This window comes from Mustelus asterias, chromosome 24 (assembly GCF_964213995.1).
Source record: "Mustelus asterias chromosome 24, sMusAst1.hap1.1, whole genome shotgun sequence".
Classification (NCBI taxonomy): Eukaryota; Metazoa; Chordata; class Chondrichthyes; order Carcharhiniformes; family Triakidae; genus Mustelus; species Mustelus asterias.
Genome location: NC_135824.1, coordinates 9371102 through 9394234, shown reverse-complemented (window position 1 = coordinate 9394234; position 23133 = coordinate 9371102). Strand labels below are relative to the sequence as shown.

General features: G+C 44.8%; 1 protein-coding gene across 6 annotated transcripts in view; it reads left to right on the top strand.

Annotated features, from left to right (window-relative positions):
- The window catches only part of LOC144511194 (A-kinase anchor protein 13-like), a 441197-nt gene that overhangs the window by 149178 nt on the left and 268886 nt on the right, over positions 1-23133 (top strand). For all 6 annotated transcript variants that reach the window (XM_078241273.1, XM_078241272.1, XM_078241271.1 and 3 more), the window contains exon 5: positions 5627-5923. In XM_078241273.1, the coding sequence (XP_078097399.1) occupies positions 5627-5923 (297 nt within the window). The remainder of the gene's footprint in view (positions 1-5626; positions 5924-23133) is intronic.

Below are 23133 nucleotides of genomic sequence, written 5' to 3'. Positions count from 1 at the left end.
TCTCGCCCTCTCTCGCTCGCTCTCTCTCTCGCCCTCTCTCGCTCGCTCTCTCTCTCGCCCTCTCTCGCTCGCTCTCTCTCTCGCCCTCTCTCGCTCGCTCTCTCTCTCGCCCTCTCTCGCTCGCTCTCTCTCTCGCCCTCTCTCTCTCGCCCTGTCGCTCTGTCTTTCCTTTCCCTTTTAAGAAACCATGCTTCATCATGCACCGTTTCCTTTCTGAAATAAGAGCTTGCAATTTACGTATCTTGTTGTCTGGCTGGTTGCTAGTACACCCCCCTGACAATGGCACTCAAGAACCTGTTTGTGTTTCTCTGTTCTCTCCCTGTTGGGAAGCGACTTCTTTCTGCTTAGCAACTCCCCCTGACAGCCACGCTGGATTGGGATTTGGTTAAGTGGCACAGTAAGCTCACTAGAGTGTTCCTTCACTTTTCAGTGTTGTGACATATTGCAATTTCTATTTTCTTTTTTTTTCAACCTTTGTTTACCATGTCCAATTTTCACTCCTCCTTGCCTGATGACATTGCATCCTATCGAGTGTGCGGTTTCACCACTTGTGCTTGTCTCTTGTATGTTGCCCAAGTAGTCATTAATCAAATACAATGGGATTGTGGACAGGCTCCTTGACCCATGGGAGATGGAGAGGAGCACCGTTGCCAAATTTGTGTCGCCTTTGCCGTGTGTTTGTGTGTGCAATGATCGCTGATCGGGTGGACGCCTGGCCATATTTTTCCTAATTAAAGAAGCGATGGCAATTTGTTACAACGCCTTAGACAAGGGTTAGGTTGATTGGCCATACTAAATTGACCCTAGTGTCAGGGGGATTAGCAGGGCAAATATGTGGGGTTATGGGAATGGGGCCTGGGTGGGATGGTGGTTGGTGCAGACTCGATGGGCCAAATGGCCTCATTCTGCACTGTGGGAATTCTATGAACAACAGTTGAAATTAACCAAATCTGCACAAACCATGTATCAAATTTGGGGACTTACTTCATTTGTTCCATGGACGTGGACGTCCCTACTTGCCCTCGAAGGTGGGTGGTGAACCACCTTAACTGTGTGGCATGGTATTCACTGAATAAACTTATTGAGCCATTGAAAGAGCTTTTGGTTCCCCCTTGAGGTGTTCCTCCCCATTCCCTTAGGGCTTGGATGCTGAGAGGAGGCTTCCCCTTGTGGGGGGGGGAAGTCTAGAACAAGGCAAAACTGTTTTAAAAAATTAGACTCTCCCATTTAAAGACTGAGATGAGGAGAATTATTTTCTCAGAGGTCGCTAGTGTGTGGAATCTCTTCCCCAGAGAGCAGTGGAGGCTGGGTCATTGAATATTCAAAGTCAAATAAACAAGGGAATGGAGGGTGATGTGGGTAGGCAGGAAAGTAAGTGAAATTGAGGCCAAAATCTGATTAGCCATGATCTTATCGAATGTTGCAGAGGGTTTGAGGGGCCGAATGGTCTACTCCTCCTCATGCTCAGGTGTTCTTGTCTTTCTGAACTGGAACTGTGTGTAACTAGGCAGACATTGCCTCAAAGATCACTGAAGTATCACTCTGCAAACTGACCATGAAGAGATGCAGAGAAAGCACCACAGGATGAGTATTTCCCATGTACTTCCACCTGGGGCAGTCTCGAGCTGCTTTTCCTGGCTGGGAGGGTGGGTGTCAGCACCCTATTGTGTATTGGGGGATATAGCAATTAACCCTATGCTGCACAGGCAGGCATGCAGCACAGTGGAGCTTCAAAGCACTTTAAAAATAAAGTTTATTAGTCACAACTAGGCTTACATTAACACTGCAATGAAGTGACTGTGAAATCCCCTAGTCGCCACACTCCGGCACCTGTTCGGGTACACTGAGGGTTAATTTAACCTGGTCAATGCACCTAACCAGCATGTCTTTGGACTGAGAGGGGAAACCGGAGCGTCCGGAGGAAACGCACACAGACATGGGGAGAATGTGCAGACTCCGCACCGACAGTGACCCGAGCCAGGAATCGAACCCGGGTCCCTGGCGCTGTGAGGCAGCAGTGCTAACCACTGTGCCACCGTGCTGCCCAATTTAGATTTATAAAATGTGTAACCCCCAACCCAGCAGTGAATTTTGGATAAGGGCTGCTTAGTGGTCGCGCCAACTAAGGGGTGGCGCAGTGGTTAGCACTGCTGTCTCACAGCGCCAGGGACTCAGGTTCGGTTCCCGGCTTGGGTCACTGCCTGCGTGGAGTTTGCACGTTCTCCCCGTGTCTGCGTGGGTTTCCTCCGGATACTCCAGTTTCCTCCTCGGTCCGAAAGACATGCTGGTTAGGTGCATTGGCCATGCTAAATTCTCCCTCAGTGTACCCGAACAGGCACCGGAGTGTGGCGATTAGGGAATTTTCACAGGAATTTCACTGCAGTGTTGATATAAGCCTACTTGTGACACTAATAAATAAACTAAAAAACCTCATCCCAAGCCATGGGATCCTGCAGTGATACAGTACCAGTTCTTTGTTGCAATGATGCTGAATGCTGTGTCAGCAGGTAGCCCTGGTCTAGTTTGTGGGAGCCTTGGATGGTGAGCTGCTGGGAAATAATCTGCATCTCTTGGTCTCTCACCAGTTTCATGCGCCCTTTGCACTCATTCCTCACTTGACTAACAGATGTCCTGTGTACTTGGACTGCATGTTTGCCATAAGGGATGTCGTAATGCACATTTTTCCTACTTGTCCTGTACCTGATCTAGAACTGGTTAGCATTGATATTGCTAGATATTGATATTGGGTAAGTGATGGCCAAGTGGAATTATCACTAGACTATTAATCCAGAAACTTAGCTGATGTTCTGGAGACCCGGGTTCGAATCCCGCCATGGCAGATGGTGGAATTTGAATTCAATTTAAAAATATCTGGAATTAAGAATCCACTGTTGACCATGAAACCATTGTCGATTGTTGGAAAAACTCGCCTGGTTCACTCATGTCCTTTAAGGAATTAAATCTGCCGTCCTTACCTGGTCTGGCCTACATGTGACTCCAGAGGCACAGCATTCAACTGCCCTCTGAAATGGCCCAGCAAGCCACTTAATTCAAGGGCAACTGGGGATGGGCAAAGAATACTGACCAACCAGAGACACCCATGTCCCACAAATAAAAAAAACATTCAGTAGATGATATATCCATTGTTGAAATTGTTCTACCGTTAGTTTTAATCCATTGGTTGAAATATTAATCACAAATCAATCTTTAGAATTTGGGAACAACTTTTGCTGCCAACAGTTTCTGCTAACTTGCATACTCCATCTTGTATTTTGACTGATGCATTGTCTTATTAACTCATAGACAGTTGCCAATGATTAAGGGAATGCCTTTAAATGTTCATATGTATTATCAGATATGTAGCACAATCTTACGTGCCAGTGTAAGGATGTGCTAAGTTTCAGGGATAACTCACTCCATTGTTTGAGTAGTGTAGCCTAGCTGTGCAATTTATTTTAAAGTATTCTTCGCTTGAATTCAAGTTTATTTATTAGTGTCACAAGTAGGCTTACATTAGCACTACAATGAAGTTACTGTAAAAATCCCCTCGTCGCCACACTCCGGCACCTGTTCAGGTAAACTGAGGGAGAATTTAGCATGGCCAATGTACCTAACCAGCATGCCTTTAGGATTGTGGAAGGAAACCGGAGCACCCGGGGAGAACGTGCAGACTTTGCACAGACAGTGACCCAAGCTGGGAATCAAACCCAGGTCCCTGGTGCTATGGGGCAGCAGTGCTAACCACTGTGCCACTGAATCAACTAACCAAATCTGCCCATAATCATGAAACATCCAATGGGTATTGTTGTACTTTTCACATTGTGTTAGTCTGTTTGTAATTGATGGGGGCATAATGGTGCAATGGTTATACTACTGGATCAATAATCCTGACATCTCGACAAATAGTTCAGTAAGCATAAATTCAGAACTCACTGAATTAGGGTTGCCAACCCCCAGGGTTGTCCTGGAATCTCGGGAATGGAAGATTAATCTCCAGGACACTGCTGTGAGCGACCCTGAAGAAAAATCATCAGATCATTAAAAATGATTGGGGGTTTTTTTGGTCGTTTTCTTTTGAGTGTTTATTTTTACTAGATGTAAAAATGTTGAAAAAAAGGAAAGAAGCTGTTAGGCTGGCAGTCAAGACAATGGCATAATAGTATTGTCACTGGACTAGTAATCCAGGGAGGCAGGGTAACGCTCTGGGGACCTGGGTTCAAATCAAATAAAATCAACAAAAGAAATCTGGAATTAAAAGTCTAATGATGACCATGAATCATTGCCAATTGTTGTAACAACTCATCTGGTTCACGAATGCCCTTTAGATGAGGAAATTTGCTGTCCTTACTTACTTTAGATCCACGGCGATGTGGTTGACTCTTAACTGCCCTCTGAAATGGCCTAGCAAGCCACTCAGTTCAAGGACAATCAGGGATGGGCAATAAATGCTGGCCCAGCCAGCGATGCTTCACATCAAAATAATTTGTTTTTAAAAAACCTACACAATTGGCGTAGGAAGGCAGTATGTCACAAGGATGGATGTGTTGGCCGACTTTTGGCTGGAGTGTCAAGGCTAATCATGTGATGTTTTAATCACCATTGGTAACCCGAGTTTAAAGCAGTTTGAGAATTTGAGTTTAGAAATTTTTAAAAATTAAAAATCTATAGAATACAGTGCAGAAGGAGGCCATTCAGCCCATCCAGTCTGAGCTGAGGCTTACCCAGGCTTATCCTAAAATCCCAACATATTTATTCCGCTAATCCCCCAAATCTTGGGACACTAAGGGGCAATTTAGCATGGCCAATCCACTAACCTATGCATCTTTGGACTTTGGGAGGAAACTCATGCAGACACAGGGAGAACGTGCAAACTCCACACACACAGTCACCCAAGGCCGGAATTGAACCCAGGTGAGGCAGTAGTGCTAACCACTGAGCCACCCATAATCTGGTTTAGTGAATCAGTTAGGTATTTTTTTTTTAAAAAGTTCCTCCTGGGAAGGAAATTTGCTGTTCTTACCAGATCCCAAATCATAGAATTCTACAGTACGGAAGCAGGCCATTCGGCCCATTGAGTCTGCACTGAGGGAGAATTTAGCATTAACCTAGCTTGTTTCAGAAGCAATATTGTCTGTCTGGCCTTCTCAGAAGTGAAATGAATGCAAAGCAGAAAATTCCTTTCCCACATCTTTTGATTAGATCACGACATGGCAATGCGAATACGATGCTCACGGAGTACCAGAATCAGAATTAAATATACCAGCACTATGTCAGGTCCAAACAATTGCTTCTCTGATTGCTGCCCGGATTGCCGCCATTTAATGGATATCAGTTGGTTTTGTAAATGATCTCTTTGTTCTCTGTTCCATATTGTTTTCACTGCAATAAATCTTCTCCATTTTATTTGTCTTCGCTTCATTTCCCCTTCATTTTGATCTCAATTTCTCCCCTCCAGTATTGACTATCTTCACCCCTATTTTGATGCCTCCAGATCTTTCAGCCAGTTGGAATCAAAACAGAACAGCTCAGATGTTGATCAACTCTGGGAAACATTTATATATATATATTTTTTTTCAAATGACTCCTGTTATAATCTCCATTTTGTGTTTCTTTTTCTTCTTTGCAGCTCACAACTGCTGTGAGACGGTGAAAGTTGTGCTGTGTGCCTCCAAGGAAGGATTTCCCATCTCTGTTCTGGCAGAAGAGGATTTTCAGTATGTACAGGACACTGCGTGTGACATGGCCCAGTTGCTGATCAACAGTGCTGGATCTCAAGAAGCACTCAACGCTATTAGGATAGTGGATAACTTCCGCGTGTCCTCCGACAATGTGGCATTACTGGATAAAAATCTGACTTTGGAGGTGCAACATCTGATGTTTCCGCCCATGTGGAATGTCCTGGGACCAGACTCCAAGCTGCCAGGTAGGGTCTGAGGACTGTTCAAAAACGGATCAAAGTCGTTGACCATTATCACGACTTGGGGAAATTGAAACAAGTTGTGTAGCATCACTAATATGTTCCAGAGTTCAATAAATTCACAGCTGATCTGCAACGTTTTTGCATCCGTTCTCCTTGGCTTCCTATCGCTGAATAGCCTTGGCTCACAAATATCTGATTTAAAATTACACCAGCTATCATTCACTGCTTCGATGGAGAGGGCATCACACTTCTGTTCACCTTTTCTGTGAAATGTGTTGCCTAATTTCTCTCCTAAGTTTTTTTTAAAGTTTATTTATTAGTCACAAGTAGGCTTACGTTAACACTGCAATGAAGTTACTGTGAAAATCCCCTAGTTGCCACACTCCGGCACCTGTTCGGGTACACTGAGGGAGAATTTAGCATGGCCAATGCACCTAACCAGTACCTCTTTTGGACCGTGGGAGGGAACCGGAGCACCTGGAGGAAACCCACGCAGCCATGGGGAGAACGTGCGAATTCCATGCAGACAGTGACCCAAGCCGGGAATCGAACCCGGGTTCCTGGCGCTGTGAGGCAGCAGTGCTAACCACTGTGCCACCGTGCCACCCTGAATGGACTGTCTCTGAATTTTCAGATTATACCCTAGCCTCCCCTACCAGCATGAAAATTTTCATTCCTTCGGCACTGTTAATTCCTTTCAAAATCTTTAAAACCTGAATCAAATGGCACTTTAACCTTTATTCCAGGAATACAAGACTAGTTTATGTCACTTCTTCTTGTATTTGAATAATTCCAGTATCTGCCTGGGTTGCATAACTTCTTTTGAAGCTGTTACAGTTCTTTAATGAACAGCTTCAGAGGGCACTGAACGTGATCTTGGTGCATGGCTCAGAATTGGCATTGAGGGTTATGTGTGAAGAGTTTTGTTCAGGCCTTGCAATGTGCTTTACAAGTCTCCTTGGCGAATCCTGCATCAACTGCTCTGGCTCCTGACCAACATAGAAAATAGGAACAGGAGTAGATCATTTGGTCCTTCACGCTTGCTCCGCCATTTAAACACGATTATTGAATAGAATCATGGAATCCCTAAGGTGCTGAAGATGGGCATTCAGCCAATCGAACTTACACCAACTCTCTGAAAGAGTATCTTACCCAAGCCCCCTCCCCTGCCCTATCCCCATAATCCCACACATTTACCATGGCTAACCCATCTAGCCCACACACCTTGGCACACTAAGGGGCAAATTTTATGAATGCCACCTAACCTGTACATCTTTCATGGCTGGCCCTCGATCTCAATACTCCACTCCCTTACCCTCGACTCCTTTAGAGACTAGAAATCTTATCTACTTCCTTCTTAAATATGTTCAATGACTTGCCCTCCACAGCCTACTGTGATAGAGAAATACCACCCTCAGTGAAGAAGTTTCTCCTCATCTCACTCCTAAATGGCCTACCCCATATCCTGAGGAGTGCACGGTAGACTTGTTTTCAGCACAAGGCCCCGTTAAATTTGTTGTTGTAGCTATGCATGCACAGTAACTCAAAGGGACCAACAGGTATGTCCCATCTGGTTTGCCAGGCTGCTTCGAGAGAGTGTTGCTCCTGACTCCTAATGTTCTAAGGAAATACCCAGGCTGTACTATTCCAGACAGGACCGTGAAAAAATCCAGTTGGAAAGTTTGGCCACCACATCTGGAGCTGTTGACCTAAGATATGCCCAGAAAGATCAAGAGATTTATAATATAGAAAGCAGGAAGTAAAGAGGAAAATTGAAGTAAAGTACAGTCTGTGAAGCTTGCAAATGGGGCAGAAAATGATTACATTTGAAGGCCTCCAATGTGTTTATTTGGTTCATTGGTACCTGTACTGTATTGGAACAAGCTGGTCTGTTTTGGGTGCATTGCTCTTAATTTATTCCCTCACTATTCGTTCCGTTGCTGCAGTGTCACAAAGTGTTCTCTCAAAACACAACCCAAGTTTGGAAAACACACAACCTCCATCCTCCTCTGTGTTAATTTTATCTAGTTTAAAATTTTTTAATGAGCTTGCAATTATTATTTTTTTTAAATACACTGCATGACATCAAGGTGAGTCTATTGCAATATTTGGATTGCATGAGATGTGTTTATCTGGACTCGCGTAATGCAGGTTTTGGGGCAACCCCAAAAATGGGCTTTGACAAAGGGTCATTTGGACTCGAAACATCAGCTCTTTTCTCCCCTTACAGATGCTGCCAAACCAGTGGGCTGATGAATGGCAGATGGAGTTTAATTTAGATAAATGTGTGAGGTGATGCATTTTGATAGATTGAACCAGGGCAGGACTTACTCAGTTAATGGTAGGGCATTGGGGAGAGTTACAAAACAGAGATCTAGGGGTACATGTTCATAGCTCCTTGAAAGTGGAGTCATAGGTGGACAGAGTGGTGAAGAAGGCATTCAGCATGCTTGGTTTCATCGGTCAGAACATTGAATACAGGAGTTGGGACGTCTTGTTGAAGTTGTACAAGACATTGGTAAGGCCACACTTTGAATACTGTGTACAGTTCTGGCCACCCTATTATAGAAAGGATATTATTAAACTAGAAAGAGTGCAGAAAAGATTTACTAGGATGCTACCCGGACTTGATGGTTTGAGTTATAAGGAGAGGCTGGTAGACTGGGACTTTTTTCTCTGGAGCGTAGAAGGCTGAGCGGTGATCTTATAGAGGTCTATAAAATAATGAGGGGCACAGATCAGCTTGATAGTCCATATCTTTTCCCAAAGGTAGGGGAGTCTAAAACTAGAGGGCATAGGTTTAAGGGGAGAGATACAAAGTGTCCAGAGGGGCAATTTTTTCACAGAGGATGGTGAGTGTCTGGAACAAGTTGCCAGAGGTAGTAGTAGAGACGGGTACAATTTTGTCTTTTAAAAAGCATTTAGACAGTTACATGGGTAAGATGGGTATAGAGGGATATGTGCCAAATGCGGGCAATTGGGATTAGCTTAGGGGTTTAAAAAAAAGAGGGTGGCATGGACAAGTTGGGCCGAAGGGCCTGTTTCCATGCTGTAAACCTCTATGACCTCCTGAGATTTTCCAGCATTTTCTTTTTTGGTTCTTTTTTTGGTCCCAAAATGAAGTTGGCACTGCCACCAAGGTTGACTACCAAGAAGATTTTTATATAAAACAAAGGCTACTGGGATTTTGCAGATTGAGTATCTTTACTTTAGCCTGCCGTCAGCTCATTGTGAGGGGGCACTGCACTGGATCCAATAAGAAATAGTTTAGTTCTTCATGTTTTTTTCAAAGTATACAAATTTTTTTTTGCCTATCGCCTTTAAGACCCACTTGGAATTTAATGAAACCTGAGGGATTCGAGTGAAGTGACCCCTTACTAAAGGCTCCAGGAGGATATTAACTCTGAGCACCTTTAATCAAAAAATCCTTGTCTGCAGCCAGTCATGGTCCTGTGGATGGACACCAGCAGCCTGTCTCGATCCTTGTGTAAGCTGCAGTTTCTTTTGAAGTGGGAATTTTATGTGCGAGTCAACAGACCGTGTGTGTTGAGATGAATAACTGCTCAATTCTGAGTATTTTCCAGCTACACTGGTTCCCTCGCTGAATAATTATTCATCTTGGTTTCGGTAGGTTGAATTAAAGGTCACGGTTCTAATGGGATCGTTGGCTTAACTTTTGCTGGTGCTTACCTTCTGATACGGGTCTCTTTGCATCGCAGCTGCCTGTGGAGTTTGGCGTTTTCTAACTTAAGGATTGGCAGGATTTATTTTTTGTTCTAAATTTCCATTACTGATTTTTTTTTTAAGTATCTGCTGAAGTGGTTTCAACCAGTTTATCATAGAATCCCCACAGTGCAAAAGGAGGCTATTCTGCCCGTCGAGCCTGCACCGACAACAATCTCACCCAGGCCTGATCCCTGTAACCCCATATATTTACCCTGCAATCGTTCAAAGTTTATTTATTCATCACAAGTAAGGATTACATTAACACCGCAATGAAGTTACTGTGAAATTCCCCTAGTCGCCTACTCCTGTTCGGGTCAATTCACCTAATCAGCAAGTCTTTCAGAGTGTGGGAGGAAACTGGAGCACCCAGAGGAAACCCAAGCAGACACGGGGAGAACGTGCAGACTCCGCACAGACAGTGACCCAAGCCGGGAATCGAACCCGAGTCCCTGGAGCTGTGAAGCAGCAGTGCTAACCACTGTGCTATCATGCATATCCATCTCAACAGGGAGATGAGGATTCAGGTCTGATATTTCATCTGATGGATCAAGACTATATTTGAGTGTCAACCTGGATTATGTGCTCATAGACATCATAGAATCTCTACAGTGCAGAAGGAGGCCATTCTGCCCATCAAGTCTGTACCGACCACGATCCCACCCAGGCCTTATCCCCATAACCCCACACATTTATCCTGCTAATCCCCCTGACACTAAGGTCAAGTTATCATGGCGAATCCACATCTTTGGAGTGTGGGAGGAAACCAGAGCACCCGTAGGAAACCCACGCAGGCGCAGGGAGAAAGTTCAAACTCCACACAGACAGGTCCCTGGCGCTGTGAGGCAGCAGTGCTAACCACCGTGCCGACCTTGAATGGAGTTTGAACCTATTGCTCTATGCAAAGGCAGAATACCACTACCTGGGTAATTATATCACACCTTTAAAACATTCGATAATGCCTCACCAGAGTGCAATCAAACACAGTTTGAAACTGAGCCACAGGAGGAATTAGAGCAGGAGACCAAAAACTTGGCCAAAGAGATGGGTTTTAAGGTGTATTTTAAAGGAAAGTTAGGAGGCGGAATGAGCAGAATTTCTGAACCTTGGGGTCTTGGCAGCTGAAGGTATGACCGACCACCAGTGCTGGAGCAATTAAAATTGGGAATATGCGCGAGGCAGAAGTCTTTGATGATTTGTAGGCCATTATTCTTGGCCTGGCATTCTGGCACAGTGGTTAGCACTGCTGCTGCACAGCTCCAGGGACCGGGATTTCAATTCCGGCCTTGGGTGGTTGTGTGGAGTTTGCACGTTCTCCCCATGTCTGCATGGGTTTCCTTTGGGTGCTCCAGTTTCCTCCCACAGTCAAGGTTAGGTGGTTTGGCCATGTCAAATTGCCCCTTTGTGTGTTCCAAGATTTGTAGGTTAGGGGGATTAGTGGGGTAAATGCGCAGGGTTACGGGGATAGGGCAGGGGAATGGGCCTGGGTAAGATGCTGTGTGAGAAAGTTGGTGCTGACTTGATGGGCCAAATGGCCTCCTTCTGCACTGTAAGAATTCTATGGAGGAGGTTCGAGTGATGGGGAGGGAAGGGCAATAGAGGGATTTGATAACGAGGGTGAGAATGTTAAAATCAAGGCCGGGAGCCTTGATTTTAGACCGGGGGCAAATTTAGGTCAGCGAGTGCAAGGGTAATGTTTGATTTGGACTTAAGATCTTGGCAGCAGAGTGTTAGATGAAGTCAAGCTCAAGGAAGGTAGGAGGTTGGCATTGGCATTAGCAAACGTTTATTTTGTAATGGTTCTCAAGGGATTAATTTTGATATAGGAAGATTGATTTTACTGCAGAGAAGTTAATGATTGATTGCTTATTTTCAACAGTGCTGCTTTTGTGCACTACACGTTAAAATAAAAAATACTTTGCGCTCCTTGAGTTAATGTTTATGAATTGTAATATATTCTCTTGCAAGGTTAACAATGACACCTTTGCCTCCATTGGCAACCGGTTTAAATATTTGATTTAACCCATCAAGGTGAAGGGAAGTCGGTGTGTGAATCTTTGCCTGAAAACCCACCACACCCCCTTCAAACAACAATGCGTTCAAGAATTATGATCCTTAAAAACAAATGATAATATCATGAGATCCAAGGAAGCAGCCAAGGTCGACACAAGTCATTGCACTTGAGAAAGTAATTTGCTCCGTGATGTGCTTTGGAAGGTCTCTATCGTACAACGCAAGATGAATGATCATCGAGTCCGGTTTCCTGTTCAGTTTTATTCTGACATCGCTGGAGGTGTGTGGGGGTGGGAGTCGCGGGGGAGGCACCCCAGAGTAACTTTGCTGGAAATGATGGCTCGCTGACCCTGCACTGGTGAAGGTCCGATGCACAGCCATTATTGATTGGGAAACAATGGGGCCCTTAAAGTGGACGTCTTTGAAAAGAAAAATGGAAAGATTTATTTTTACATACCACTTTTCATGACCACCAGACATCTTGAGATGCTTTACAGCCAAATCAAGGGCCTTGGAATTGTAGCCACTTCTGTAATGTTAGAAATGCAGCAGCCAGTTTGCATGAATCAAGCTCCCACAAACAGCAATTTGGTAATTTTTTTATGATGTTTATTAAGGGACAAATATTGGCCGGTGGGGATGACTTTCGTGCCCTGCTTTGACATGGTGTTATGGACTTTTTAAAATTTCTACCCAAGCGGGCAGATGTGGTCTCAATTTAATGAACCTTCTAGCCAATTCTAGTTAGATTTTTGAATACTTGTTCATGAGATGTGGGTGTCACTGAGAAGGCCGGTATTTTTACCCATTGAAATTGCACTTCTACAGAAGGTAGTGGTGTGTCACCATTTTGAACCACAGTCTATATACAATCCCTGCAGTGCAGAAGGAGGCCATTTGGCCCATCGAGTCTGCTCCGACAACAATCCCACCCAGGCCCTATCCCCGAAACCCCACATATCTATCCTGCTAATCCTTCTAACAAACACATCCCAGCACACTAAGAGGCAATTTAGCATGGCCAATCAACTAATCTGCACATCTTTGGACTGTGGGAGGAAACTGGAGCTTCCGGAGGAAACCCACGCAGACACAGGGAGAACGTGCAAACTCCACACAGACAGTGACCCAAGCCGAGAATTGAACCCAGGTCCCTGGAGCTGTGAGGCAGCAGTGCTAACCACTGTGCCACCGTGCCGCCCAGGGTATAGGTACACACAGAATGTCATCACGTTTTCATTAGAATTTTGTAATTTTGACCTAGCGACAGTGAAGGAACAGTGAGGTAGTTCCAAGTCAAATGGTGTGTGGTTTGGAGGGGAACCTTGAGTCTGCTGCCCTTGTTTCTCGAGGTGGTAGATGCACTGATGTGGAAAGTGATGTCGAAGATGAATTGCCAAAGGTGTCCAAGTTTTGAATTTGCGGTGTGTTGTTTGATTTGGAGTGAGAAAGGAAGGGATTGGGTGGACAGTATAGTTCCTGTTTAAATTAATTCCTTGGACGTTTTTAACTTGTGCATACAGGCAGTGCAAAATTGATGACTAGGTCATTGTTGGTGACTTGCGTCAATGCCGTTTCTTTACCTAGTGGGTTGTAGCGGTGGGGGCAGAGAGGAGAGTGAAACACAAAAGGGAATGTGTGTTTTCCTGAACATTAAGATGGGGGAAGAATGATTCTTCTCCTGACAGCCCAGGAGCATTCTCTCCTTGTACTGTCCTTTGCATTTTATAGCAAGTCATTCAAATTTCTTGTGAATTACCTCTGTACCCATGAGAAATGCAAACAGAAGTTATTCTGTCAGCAAATGAGGAAACAGCAGAAAATCATCATGACCATCAATAACCCAGAATAAATAACTCATAACACACTGGTGCTTTGTACTTATCTGAATCCAGCAATGTGAGATATTAGTGTTTTCCTCAAAAAGCGGTCAATTGTTTGATAAATGCCCAAGGTTTTCTGCCGATTTAGTAATGAATCAATGTAGAAATATTGAAATTGCCCGAGGAAGAGTTGTGGAGCCTGTGTGATGCTCTATCTACAGTTGTGTACTTTTTAAAGCATTTATACGGAAATGCCACTGGACTGTTCAGTAGGTTAAGAATTGAAGAGTTAATTGTTGGGAGTTTTGATGAACATCCCCCTTTTGAAATGTTGAACAATGCTGTCCTTGTATCTATCACAGAACTGGATACAGGCACTCGCACTTCATTCCAAGTCACTTGGTGAAAATAGACTGCACATTAATTACTGCAGTTTCCTTCAATTCTCCCCATTAATAGCTTTCACCAAAAGAATAGTTCATAGGGATTTCAGCACAGGAGGTGAGCACTCATGCCCGCGATATTGAGAGTTCTCCCTCACAGCAATCTATCTTACCTACTTGTATTCCATAACCCTTCAATTTTTATTGGTACTTATCTCATTTGTGTGGGATCTTGCTGTGTGCAAAATTCATTGCCCTGTTTGCCGACAACACTTTCCAAGAAATAACTAATTGGATGTAAAGTATATATGTTCGTCACAATCAGAATGTGAGAGATTGCAGTGCACAAGTTCCTGGTTTTGAATTACCTCAGATTTTTATTTGAGGGGTTTTTTTTGTGCGTGGTTGGTGCAGGCTTGGAGGGCCGAAGGGCCTGTTCCTGTGTTGTAATTTTCTTTGTTATTTTGTATGTGACTTGTTTTAATGTTATTTCCTGAGATTTTTATATGGCATTTCTATTTCTGCTTCCCAAGTTGATTCTGTCTTTAAAAGGTTTTTAAAGTTTTTAACTCCATTTATTAGTGTCACAAGTAGGCTTGCACTAACACTGCAATGAAGTTACTGTGAAAATCCCCTAGTGCCACACTCCGGCGCCTGTTTGGGTACACTGAGGGAGAATTTAGCATTGCCAATGCACCCAAGCAGCATGTCTTTTGGACTGTAGGAGGAAACTGGAGCATCCGGAGGAATCCCACGTAGACACAGGGAGAACATGCAGACTCCGCACAGACAGTGACCCGAGCCGGGAATCGAACCTGAGTCCCTGGCGCTGTGAGGCAGCACTACTAACCATTGTGCCACTGTAAAATTAACAATTTGTGAAAGAAATAGATTTGATAGAACAGTACAGCACAGAACAGGCCCTTCGGCCCACGATGTTGTGCCGAGCTTTATCTGAAACCAAGATCAAGCTATCCCACTCCCTATCATACTGGTGTGCTCCATGTGCCTATCCAATAACCGCTTAAATGTTCCTAAAGTGTCTGACTCCACTATCACTGCAGGCAGTCCATTCCACACCCCAACCACTCTCTGCGTAAAGAACCTACCTCTGATATCCTTCCTACATCTCCCACCACGAACCCTATAGTTATGCCCCCTTGTAATAGCTCCATCCAGCCGAGGAAATAGTCTTTGAACGTTCACTCTATCTATCCCCTTCTTCATTTTATAAATCTCTATTAAGTCTATTGATGAGTGTTTGATTTGATTTATTTCTGTCACATTAGTATAGTGAAAAGTATTGTTTCTTGCGCGCCATACAAAGCATACCGTTCAAAGAGAAGGAAAAGAGAGAGTGCAGAATGTCATGTTACAGTCATAGCTAGGATGTAAAGAAAGATCAACTTAGTGCGAGGTAGGTCCATTCAGAAGTCTGATGGGAGAAGCTGTTCTTTTTCCTAACAGAAGAAGGTGGAAGAGAGAATATCCGGAGTGCATGGGGTCTGTAATTATGCTGGCTGCTTTTCCGAGGCAGCGGGAAGTGCAGACAAAGTCAGTGTCTGGAACAAGCTTCCAAAGGTTGGCATAGGTTGGGGAAGGAAACTGCAGGGGATGGGCACAATTGTAATGTGGAACTTGTTCAAGGAACAGCTACTACGCGTCCTTGATAAATATGTACCTGTCAGGCAGGGAGGAAGCAGACGTGTGAGGGAACCGTGGTTTACTAAGGAGGTTGAATCTCTTGTGAAGAGGAAGAAGGAGACTTATGTTAAGATGAGACGTGAAGGCTCAATTAGGGCGCTTGAGAGTTACAAGTTAGCCAGGAAGGACTAAAGAAAGAGTTAAGAAGAGCCAGGAGGGGACATGAGAAGTCTTTGGCGGGTAGGATCAAGGAAAACCCTAAAGCTTTCTATAGGTATGTCAGGAGTAAAAGAATGACTAGGGTAAGATTAGGGCCAGTCAAGGACAGGAGTGGGAAGTTGTGCGTGGAGTCTGAAGAGATAGGAGAGGCACTAAATGAATATTTTTTGTGGATCAAGTTGGTGATAAATATTGTGTTTGGGGAAAGATACAGGACTAATGAGTGGATTGTTTCTTCCTGTTTCCATATATTCCACTCATGGAATTCCAGTATAGATGTCACTATTGAAGAATCCATGTTTAAAATGAGCAATTGCTTTAAGCAGCCAAAAGTGATAATCTTTAGCCATCTGCAATAACAGCAATTTCAAAATTGCTGGCTGTCACATCTTAAACTTTTTGTCTGTCTTGGGAAGAGACATCTGCGCTTACCTCACCCATCCATCACTGGCGCCTGATCCAGCTAAGATTGTTACTCTTTTCTTATTTATCATGTAAGTTGCAGAGTCAATGGTAAGGGAAAGTCTTAATTACCGGTGCCAACTTAAATTGAACTTTGATCAACTGATCACAGAACTGTCTCTCTGCTTTAGCCCGACAAACCCACTTTACTCTTTAATCAAGTCCCAGTGAATATTGCAGGTGGCATTAAACATAGAACATAGAACAGTACAGCACAGAACAGGCCCTTCGGCCCACGATGTTGTGCCGAGCTTTATCTGAAACCAAGATCAAGCTATCCCACTCCCTATCATACTGGTGTGCTCCATGTGCCTATCCAATAACCGCTTAAATGTTCCTAAAGTGTCTGACTCCACTATCACTGCAGGCAGTCCATTCCACACCCCATCCACTCTCTGCGTAAAGAACCTACCTCTGATATCCTTCCTATATCTCCCACCACGAACCCTATAGTTATGCCCCCTTGTAATAGCTCCATCCACCCGAGGAAATAGTCTTTGAACGTTCACTCTATCTATCCCCTTCATCATTTTATAAACCTCTATTAAGTCTCCCCTCAGCCTCCTCCGCTCCAGAGAGAACATTCCTAGCTCCCTCAACCTTTCCTCATAAGACCTACCCTCCAAACCAGGCAGCATCCTGGTAAATCTCCTCTGCACTCTTTCCAGCGCTTCCACATCCTTCTTATAGTGAGGTGACCAGAACTGCACACAATATTCCAAATGTGGTCTCACCAAGGTCCTGTACAGTTGCAGCATAACCCCACGGCTCTTAAACTCCAACCCCCTGTTAATAAAAGCTAACACACTATAGGCCTTCTTCACAGCTCTATCCACTTGAGTGGCAACCTTTAGAGATCTGTGGATATGGACCCCAAGATCTCTCTGTTCCTCCACAGTCTTCAGAACCCTACCTTTGACCCTGTAATCCACATTTAAATTAGTCCTACCAAAATGAATCACCTCACATTTATCAGGGTTAAACTCCATTTGCCATTTTTCAGCTCAGCTTTGCATCCTATCTATGTCTCTTTGCAGCCTACAACAGCCCTCTACCTCATCCACTACTCCACCAATCTTGGTGTCATCAGCAAATTTACTGATCCACCCTTCAGCCCCCTCCTCTAAGTCATTAATAAAAATCACAAAGAGCAGAGGACCAAGCACTGATCCCTGTGGCACTCTGCTAGCAACCTGCCTCCAGTCCGAAAATTTTCCATTAGTTCTACCAAAGGACTGCTCTCAAGATGCTTTCTTCTGCCAATCATGGTTCCTAGCCGCAGGTATTTTGATTGCCTTCTCCTACAAGTTGCAGAGTGAGTAGATAAGGAGAAATTGTTCCCATTTTACCAGTGTCTCTTTTGCAGAGTTGCCTTTGGACTGTGGAAGAGTTCTGTGTGGGGGAACTGCAAACACTTTTAAGTTAATGACTTTAGAATCATAGAATCCTACAGTGCAGAAAGAGGCCATTTGGCCCATCTAGCCTGCACCGGCAACAATCCCCCCAGGTCCTATCCTCTGCTAACCCCCTGACACTAAGGGACAATTTAGCATGGCCAATCCACCCAACCTGCACATTTTTGGACTGTGGGAGGAAATCGGAGCACCTGGAGAAAACCCACGCAGACACGGGGAGAATGTGCAAACTTCACACAGACAGTGACCCAAGCTGGGAATTGAGCCCAGGTCCCTGGTGCTGAGAGTCTGCGGTACTAACCCACTGTGCCACCATGCCATTCAATTCACACCTCAAATTTGTTTCTACCACCATGTAACTGGAGACCAGGGTGGAGATGAAGGGTATGGCTGCAGATGGATCCTTGGTGACATTGATCTGTGTTGGCAAGACTCGAACTCCACACAATTCATGCTGGAGATAATCTGGTAGCGAAGTATTAGAAGAAAATAATTTTGAGGCAACTGTTAGGGTGAAGTACAACTTCAGTTCTAAGATCGATCTTATTCCAGAATGGTTAGCTGGATGCTATGACTACAAAAGAAGTGGAACAGAATCGGTCCTTGGCAACGCTTTCCCCGCTCTTTTGTTTTTCTTATTTGTGTTGATTAGTGCCCAGCATTGCCTTGCCTTTCTCCAAATGTCACATAGTTGTGGAGACGAGTGAGAATCGCATCATCAACTGGGTCAGGAATTCCATTGTAGCTGGATTCTTGGATGTCAAGCTACGCACTCGCTTCAACAAGAGAATGCCGAATATATGCAGCACTCGAAGAGGAAAAAGGCAGGTTGTCGAACCTGCTGCTTTATTTAATTTCCTGTCTTGATTTTAAATTTCTAGTATTTATCAGGTTCAAAAAGAAATGATGTGCTACAAGTATGCTGTTAGTTGAAATTAGTTCCTTGTGGCTGACGACGCAATGGCTTTTCTTGAATAGTTTTGCACAGTGGTTAGCACTGCTGCCTCACAGCGCCAGGGACCTAGGTTCAATTCCGGCCTCGGGTCACTGTCTGTGTGGGGTTTGCACTTTCTCCCCATGTCTGCATGGGTTTCCTCTGGGTGCTCCGGTTTCCTCCCACAGTCCAAAGATGTGTGGGTTAGGTTGATGCTAAAATTACCCCTGAGTGCTAGGGGGATTAGCACGGAGTAGGGCCTAGGTGGGATTGTGTTCAGTACAGACTCGATGTAGAGGGCAACACAGTACGAAGCATTAGAACTGAAGCAAGGGACGGTGACACGGCCCACTGAGCCTGTTCCACCATTAGTATCCTCAAACTATGGACGCCCCCCCCCCCCCCCCCTCCAAACCATCGGGGACATTCTTTCTGAGTCTACCGGGCCGGATCCAGTTAGAATTTTATAAATTTCTGGCATCACACACCATTAATAAAGCTCCATTCATTTTTAACCAAACTCTGTCCGCGTATCACGTCTCCCAATACATAACAAAAACTGGCGATGAGGACTACGGACATGCGCTTGCTGTGCCACCCGGAAAGAAAAAATTAACCCAGCAAAAGTGGGAAGAAAAAGAAAATTTTCACATGTACTATGGAGACCAACGGGCGAGGTACCTTGTGTAAAATAAAAATTCGAGGTCGCTGTCGGAAATGCGCTTGTGAAGCGTGCAGACGAGAAACCTGCTTGAGTGAAAAGATGGTGGGAGTTGCCAGCATGGTGGGACCCTTTGATGAAAATGGGGAGCGAAAGAGCTCTTACACAGAGCGTTTTGCGCAGGCAAACAAAATAGCTGAAGATATTATGGTACCCACTTTTCTGAGCAGGGCGGGGGGGGGGTGTGAACTTCTAATCTCCTCCTCACTTAATTGCAACCTGGCACTAAAACGTACAAGCAGATTGTGGACATTCTGCAAGCACATTTTTCACTGAAATGTGGTGATTGCAGAGCTCTTTAGATTCGATGAAAGAAACCAAGAGGAAGGAGAGTCAACCATGCAATTTGTGACCGTGCTGAAGAGACTTACAGAATATTGAGAGTACGGAGATGCTTTGAATGACACCATTCGGGATAGATCTGTTTGTGGTCTACGCAGTCAAGTGACACATCAACGTCTGTTAACTGAGAGTAATCTTACGCTGCAGAAGGCCATTGAAACCATTGTTTCTGTGGAATGGGCTGCAAAGGAAGCTCAGCAATTGAGTTTGTGTACTCGGGAATGCACAAAACGTCTGCTGAATCGACACCCGAAGTCGCCAGAGTTCGGACATGTTACCGGTGTGCAAAGCCAAGGCACTCTGCTGCTGAATGATGGTGTAAAGACATGAACTATCGAAGCTGTGGAACAGAAGGAAACATAGAGCGTGGCTGCAGGAATAAAATCGAGCTGTGAATAAAAATACGATGCAAGAACAAACCAAGAGAACATGTGAACAAAATAAAAGGAGAAAAGCAGCACGGTGGCACTGTGGTTAGCGCTGCTGCCTCACAGCGTCAAGGACACGGGTTCAATTCCGGCCTCGGGTCACTGTCTGTCTGTGCAGAGTCTGCACATTCTCCCAGTGTCTGCGTAGGTTTCCTCCGGGTGCTCCGGTTTCATCCCGGAGTCCAAAGATGTGCGGGTTAGGTTGATTGGCCATGCTAAATTGACCCTGGTGTCAGGGGATTAGCAGGGTAAATATGTGGCATTACGGGAATAGGGTCTGGGTGGGATTGTAGTTGATGCAGACTTGATGGGCCGAATGGCCTCCTTCTGCACTGTAGGGATTCTATGATTCTATTCTATGAAATATCTATGCTGTACAACAGGATCGAAAGAGCAAAGTGATTCAGTCAGAGGAGGAGTTAGCACTACATGTGCTAGCCATCGCTGGTATTACACACACATACTGGGTCACTTCACTGCTGGGTGGGCAGCCAATAAGGATGGAAGTTGACAATGGAGCAGCAGAGAAACTCAAACACGTTCCCTTAAGGCCATCACGGGTAGTGCTGAAGATGTTCACAGGTGTAGTGGTTCTTCTGAAGGGCTGCATGGAAGTGGCTGTTGACCAGGATGAAATATTATGCAGCATGGTTGAGGTAAATCTAAATTAAAACCGCACAAGGGGACAGAGTTTGAAACAGGCAAAGGGTAAATTTGTGATTGATAACAGGAAGCTGGCCATTTTAAGGGGTTGCCAACACTTTGAATAAGCTTCCATGTAGTTCTGAAGAGTCATATTGGACTCAAAACATTAGCACTTGTTCTCACTTCTCACTGATGCTGCCAGGCCTGCTCAATGTTTCAATGTTTCTATTGTGGGATATGCTTGCTGTGTAGGACAGTGGAGATAAAAGGAATCACTCGAGACATTAGGATGTTATGATGTGGATATTGAAGCTGCTTTTTGAATAGACGGGCTCGGAAGAGTCGAACGATGGTGCTCGCCAATATTTATTTTGCAGTCGCCTCACTTGCAGAAATTGGTTTGAGCGTGCAGCCAACTTTACTCAATTCCAGTCGTAACTGGCTTTGGTTTTGGCTTTTTGCGGATCTGTAAAACTATTTGATTCAGCAGTTTAGTGTTGGTCCAGTGCTGAGATCCGATGCCAGGGGGATTACCGATCAGAACGCGCCTGATTTGAGTTTATAGATAATGGTATTGGTGATGGCTGTCGAGACTCTCGCATGATCGCTTCCTCAAGTGAGGCAATAAAGGACTTCTCAAGCCTGTGGAACCGCATTGTTGCATGAATCTCCGCCTCCAAGGAAGGAGACAATAGAACAGGATTGTGGTTCAGAGGCCTGACTCCAGGTTCACAGCGACATTTCCTTCCTATTTCTCTGCATTTTAGAAATATCAAATTTTGGTTTTGGTTTCTCGCTCCAACTTTTTTTGCTGCTAACTAAGGTCTTTTTGGAAAATAAACTGTGCCCTCATCTACCCCCTTTCTACACATAGAACATAGAACATAGAACATTACAGCGCAGAACAGGCCCTTCGGCCCACGATGTTGCACCGACCAGTTAAAAAAAAACTGTGACCCTCCAACCTAAACCAATTTCTTTTCGTCCATGAACCTATCTACGGATCTCTTAAACGCCCCCAAACTAGGCGCATTTACTACTGATGCTGGCAGGGCATTCCAATCCCTCACCACCCTCTGGGTAAAGAACCTACCCCTGACATCGGTTCTATAACTACCCCCCCTCAATTTAAAGCCATGCCCCCTCGTGCTGGATTTCTCCATCAGAGGAAAAAGGCTATCACTATCCACCCTATCTAAACCTCTAATCATCTTATATGTTTCAATAAGATCCCCTCTTAGCCGCCGCCTTTCCAGCGAAAACAATCCCAAATCCCTCAGCCTCTCCTCATAGGATCTCCCCTCCATACCAGGCAACATCCTGGTAAACCTCCTCTGCACCCTCTCCAAAGCCTCCACATCCTTCCTGTAATGTGGGGACCAGAACTGCACACAGTACTCCAAGTGCGGCCGCACCAGAGTTGTGTACAGTTGCAACATAACGCTACGACTCCTAAATTCAATCCCCCTACCAATAAACGCCAAGACACCATATGCCTTCTTAACAACCTTATCTACTTGATTCCCAACTTTCAGGGATCTATGCACACATACACCTAGATCCCTCTGCTCCTCCACACTATTCAAAGTCCTCCCGTTAGCCCTATACTCAACACATCTGTTATTCCTACCAAAGTGAATTACCTCACACTTCTCCGCATTAAACTCCATCCGCCACCTCTCGGCCCAACTTTGCAACCTGTCTAAGTCTTCCTGCAAACTACGACACCCTTCCTCACTGTCTACCACACCACCGACTTTGGTGTCATCAGCAAATTTGCTAATCCACCCAACTATACCCTCATCCAGATCATTAATAAATATTACAAACAGCAGTGGCCCCAAAACAGATCCCTGAGGTACACCACTTGTAACCGCACTCCATGATGAATATTTACTATCAACCACCACCCTCTGTTTCCTATCCGCTAGCCAATTCCTGATCCAATTTCCTAGATCACCCCCAATCCCATACATCTGCATTTTCTGCAGAAGCCTACCATGGTGAACCTTATCAAACGCCTTACTAAAATCCATATATACCACGTCCACTGCCTTGCCCCCATCCACCTCCTTGGTCACTTTCTCAAAAAACTCAATTAGGTTAGTAAGGCACGACCTACCTGCCACAAAACCATGCTGACTATCACCTATCACTTCATTACTCTCCAAATAACTATAAATCCTATCCCTTATAATTTTTTCCAACATCTTGCCGACAACAGAAGTGAGACTCACCGGTCTATAATTCCCGGGGAAGTCTCTGTTCCCCTTCTTAAACAATGGGACAACATTCGCTAACCTCCAATCTTCTGGTACTATACCAGAGGCCAACGACGACCTGAAGATCAGAGCCAGAGGCTCTGCAATCACTTCTCTTGCCTCCCAGAGAATCCTTGGATAAATCCCATCCGGACCAGGGGATTTATCTATTTTCAGACCCTCCAGAATATCCTGCACAT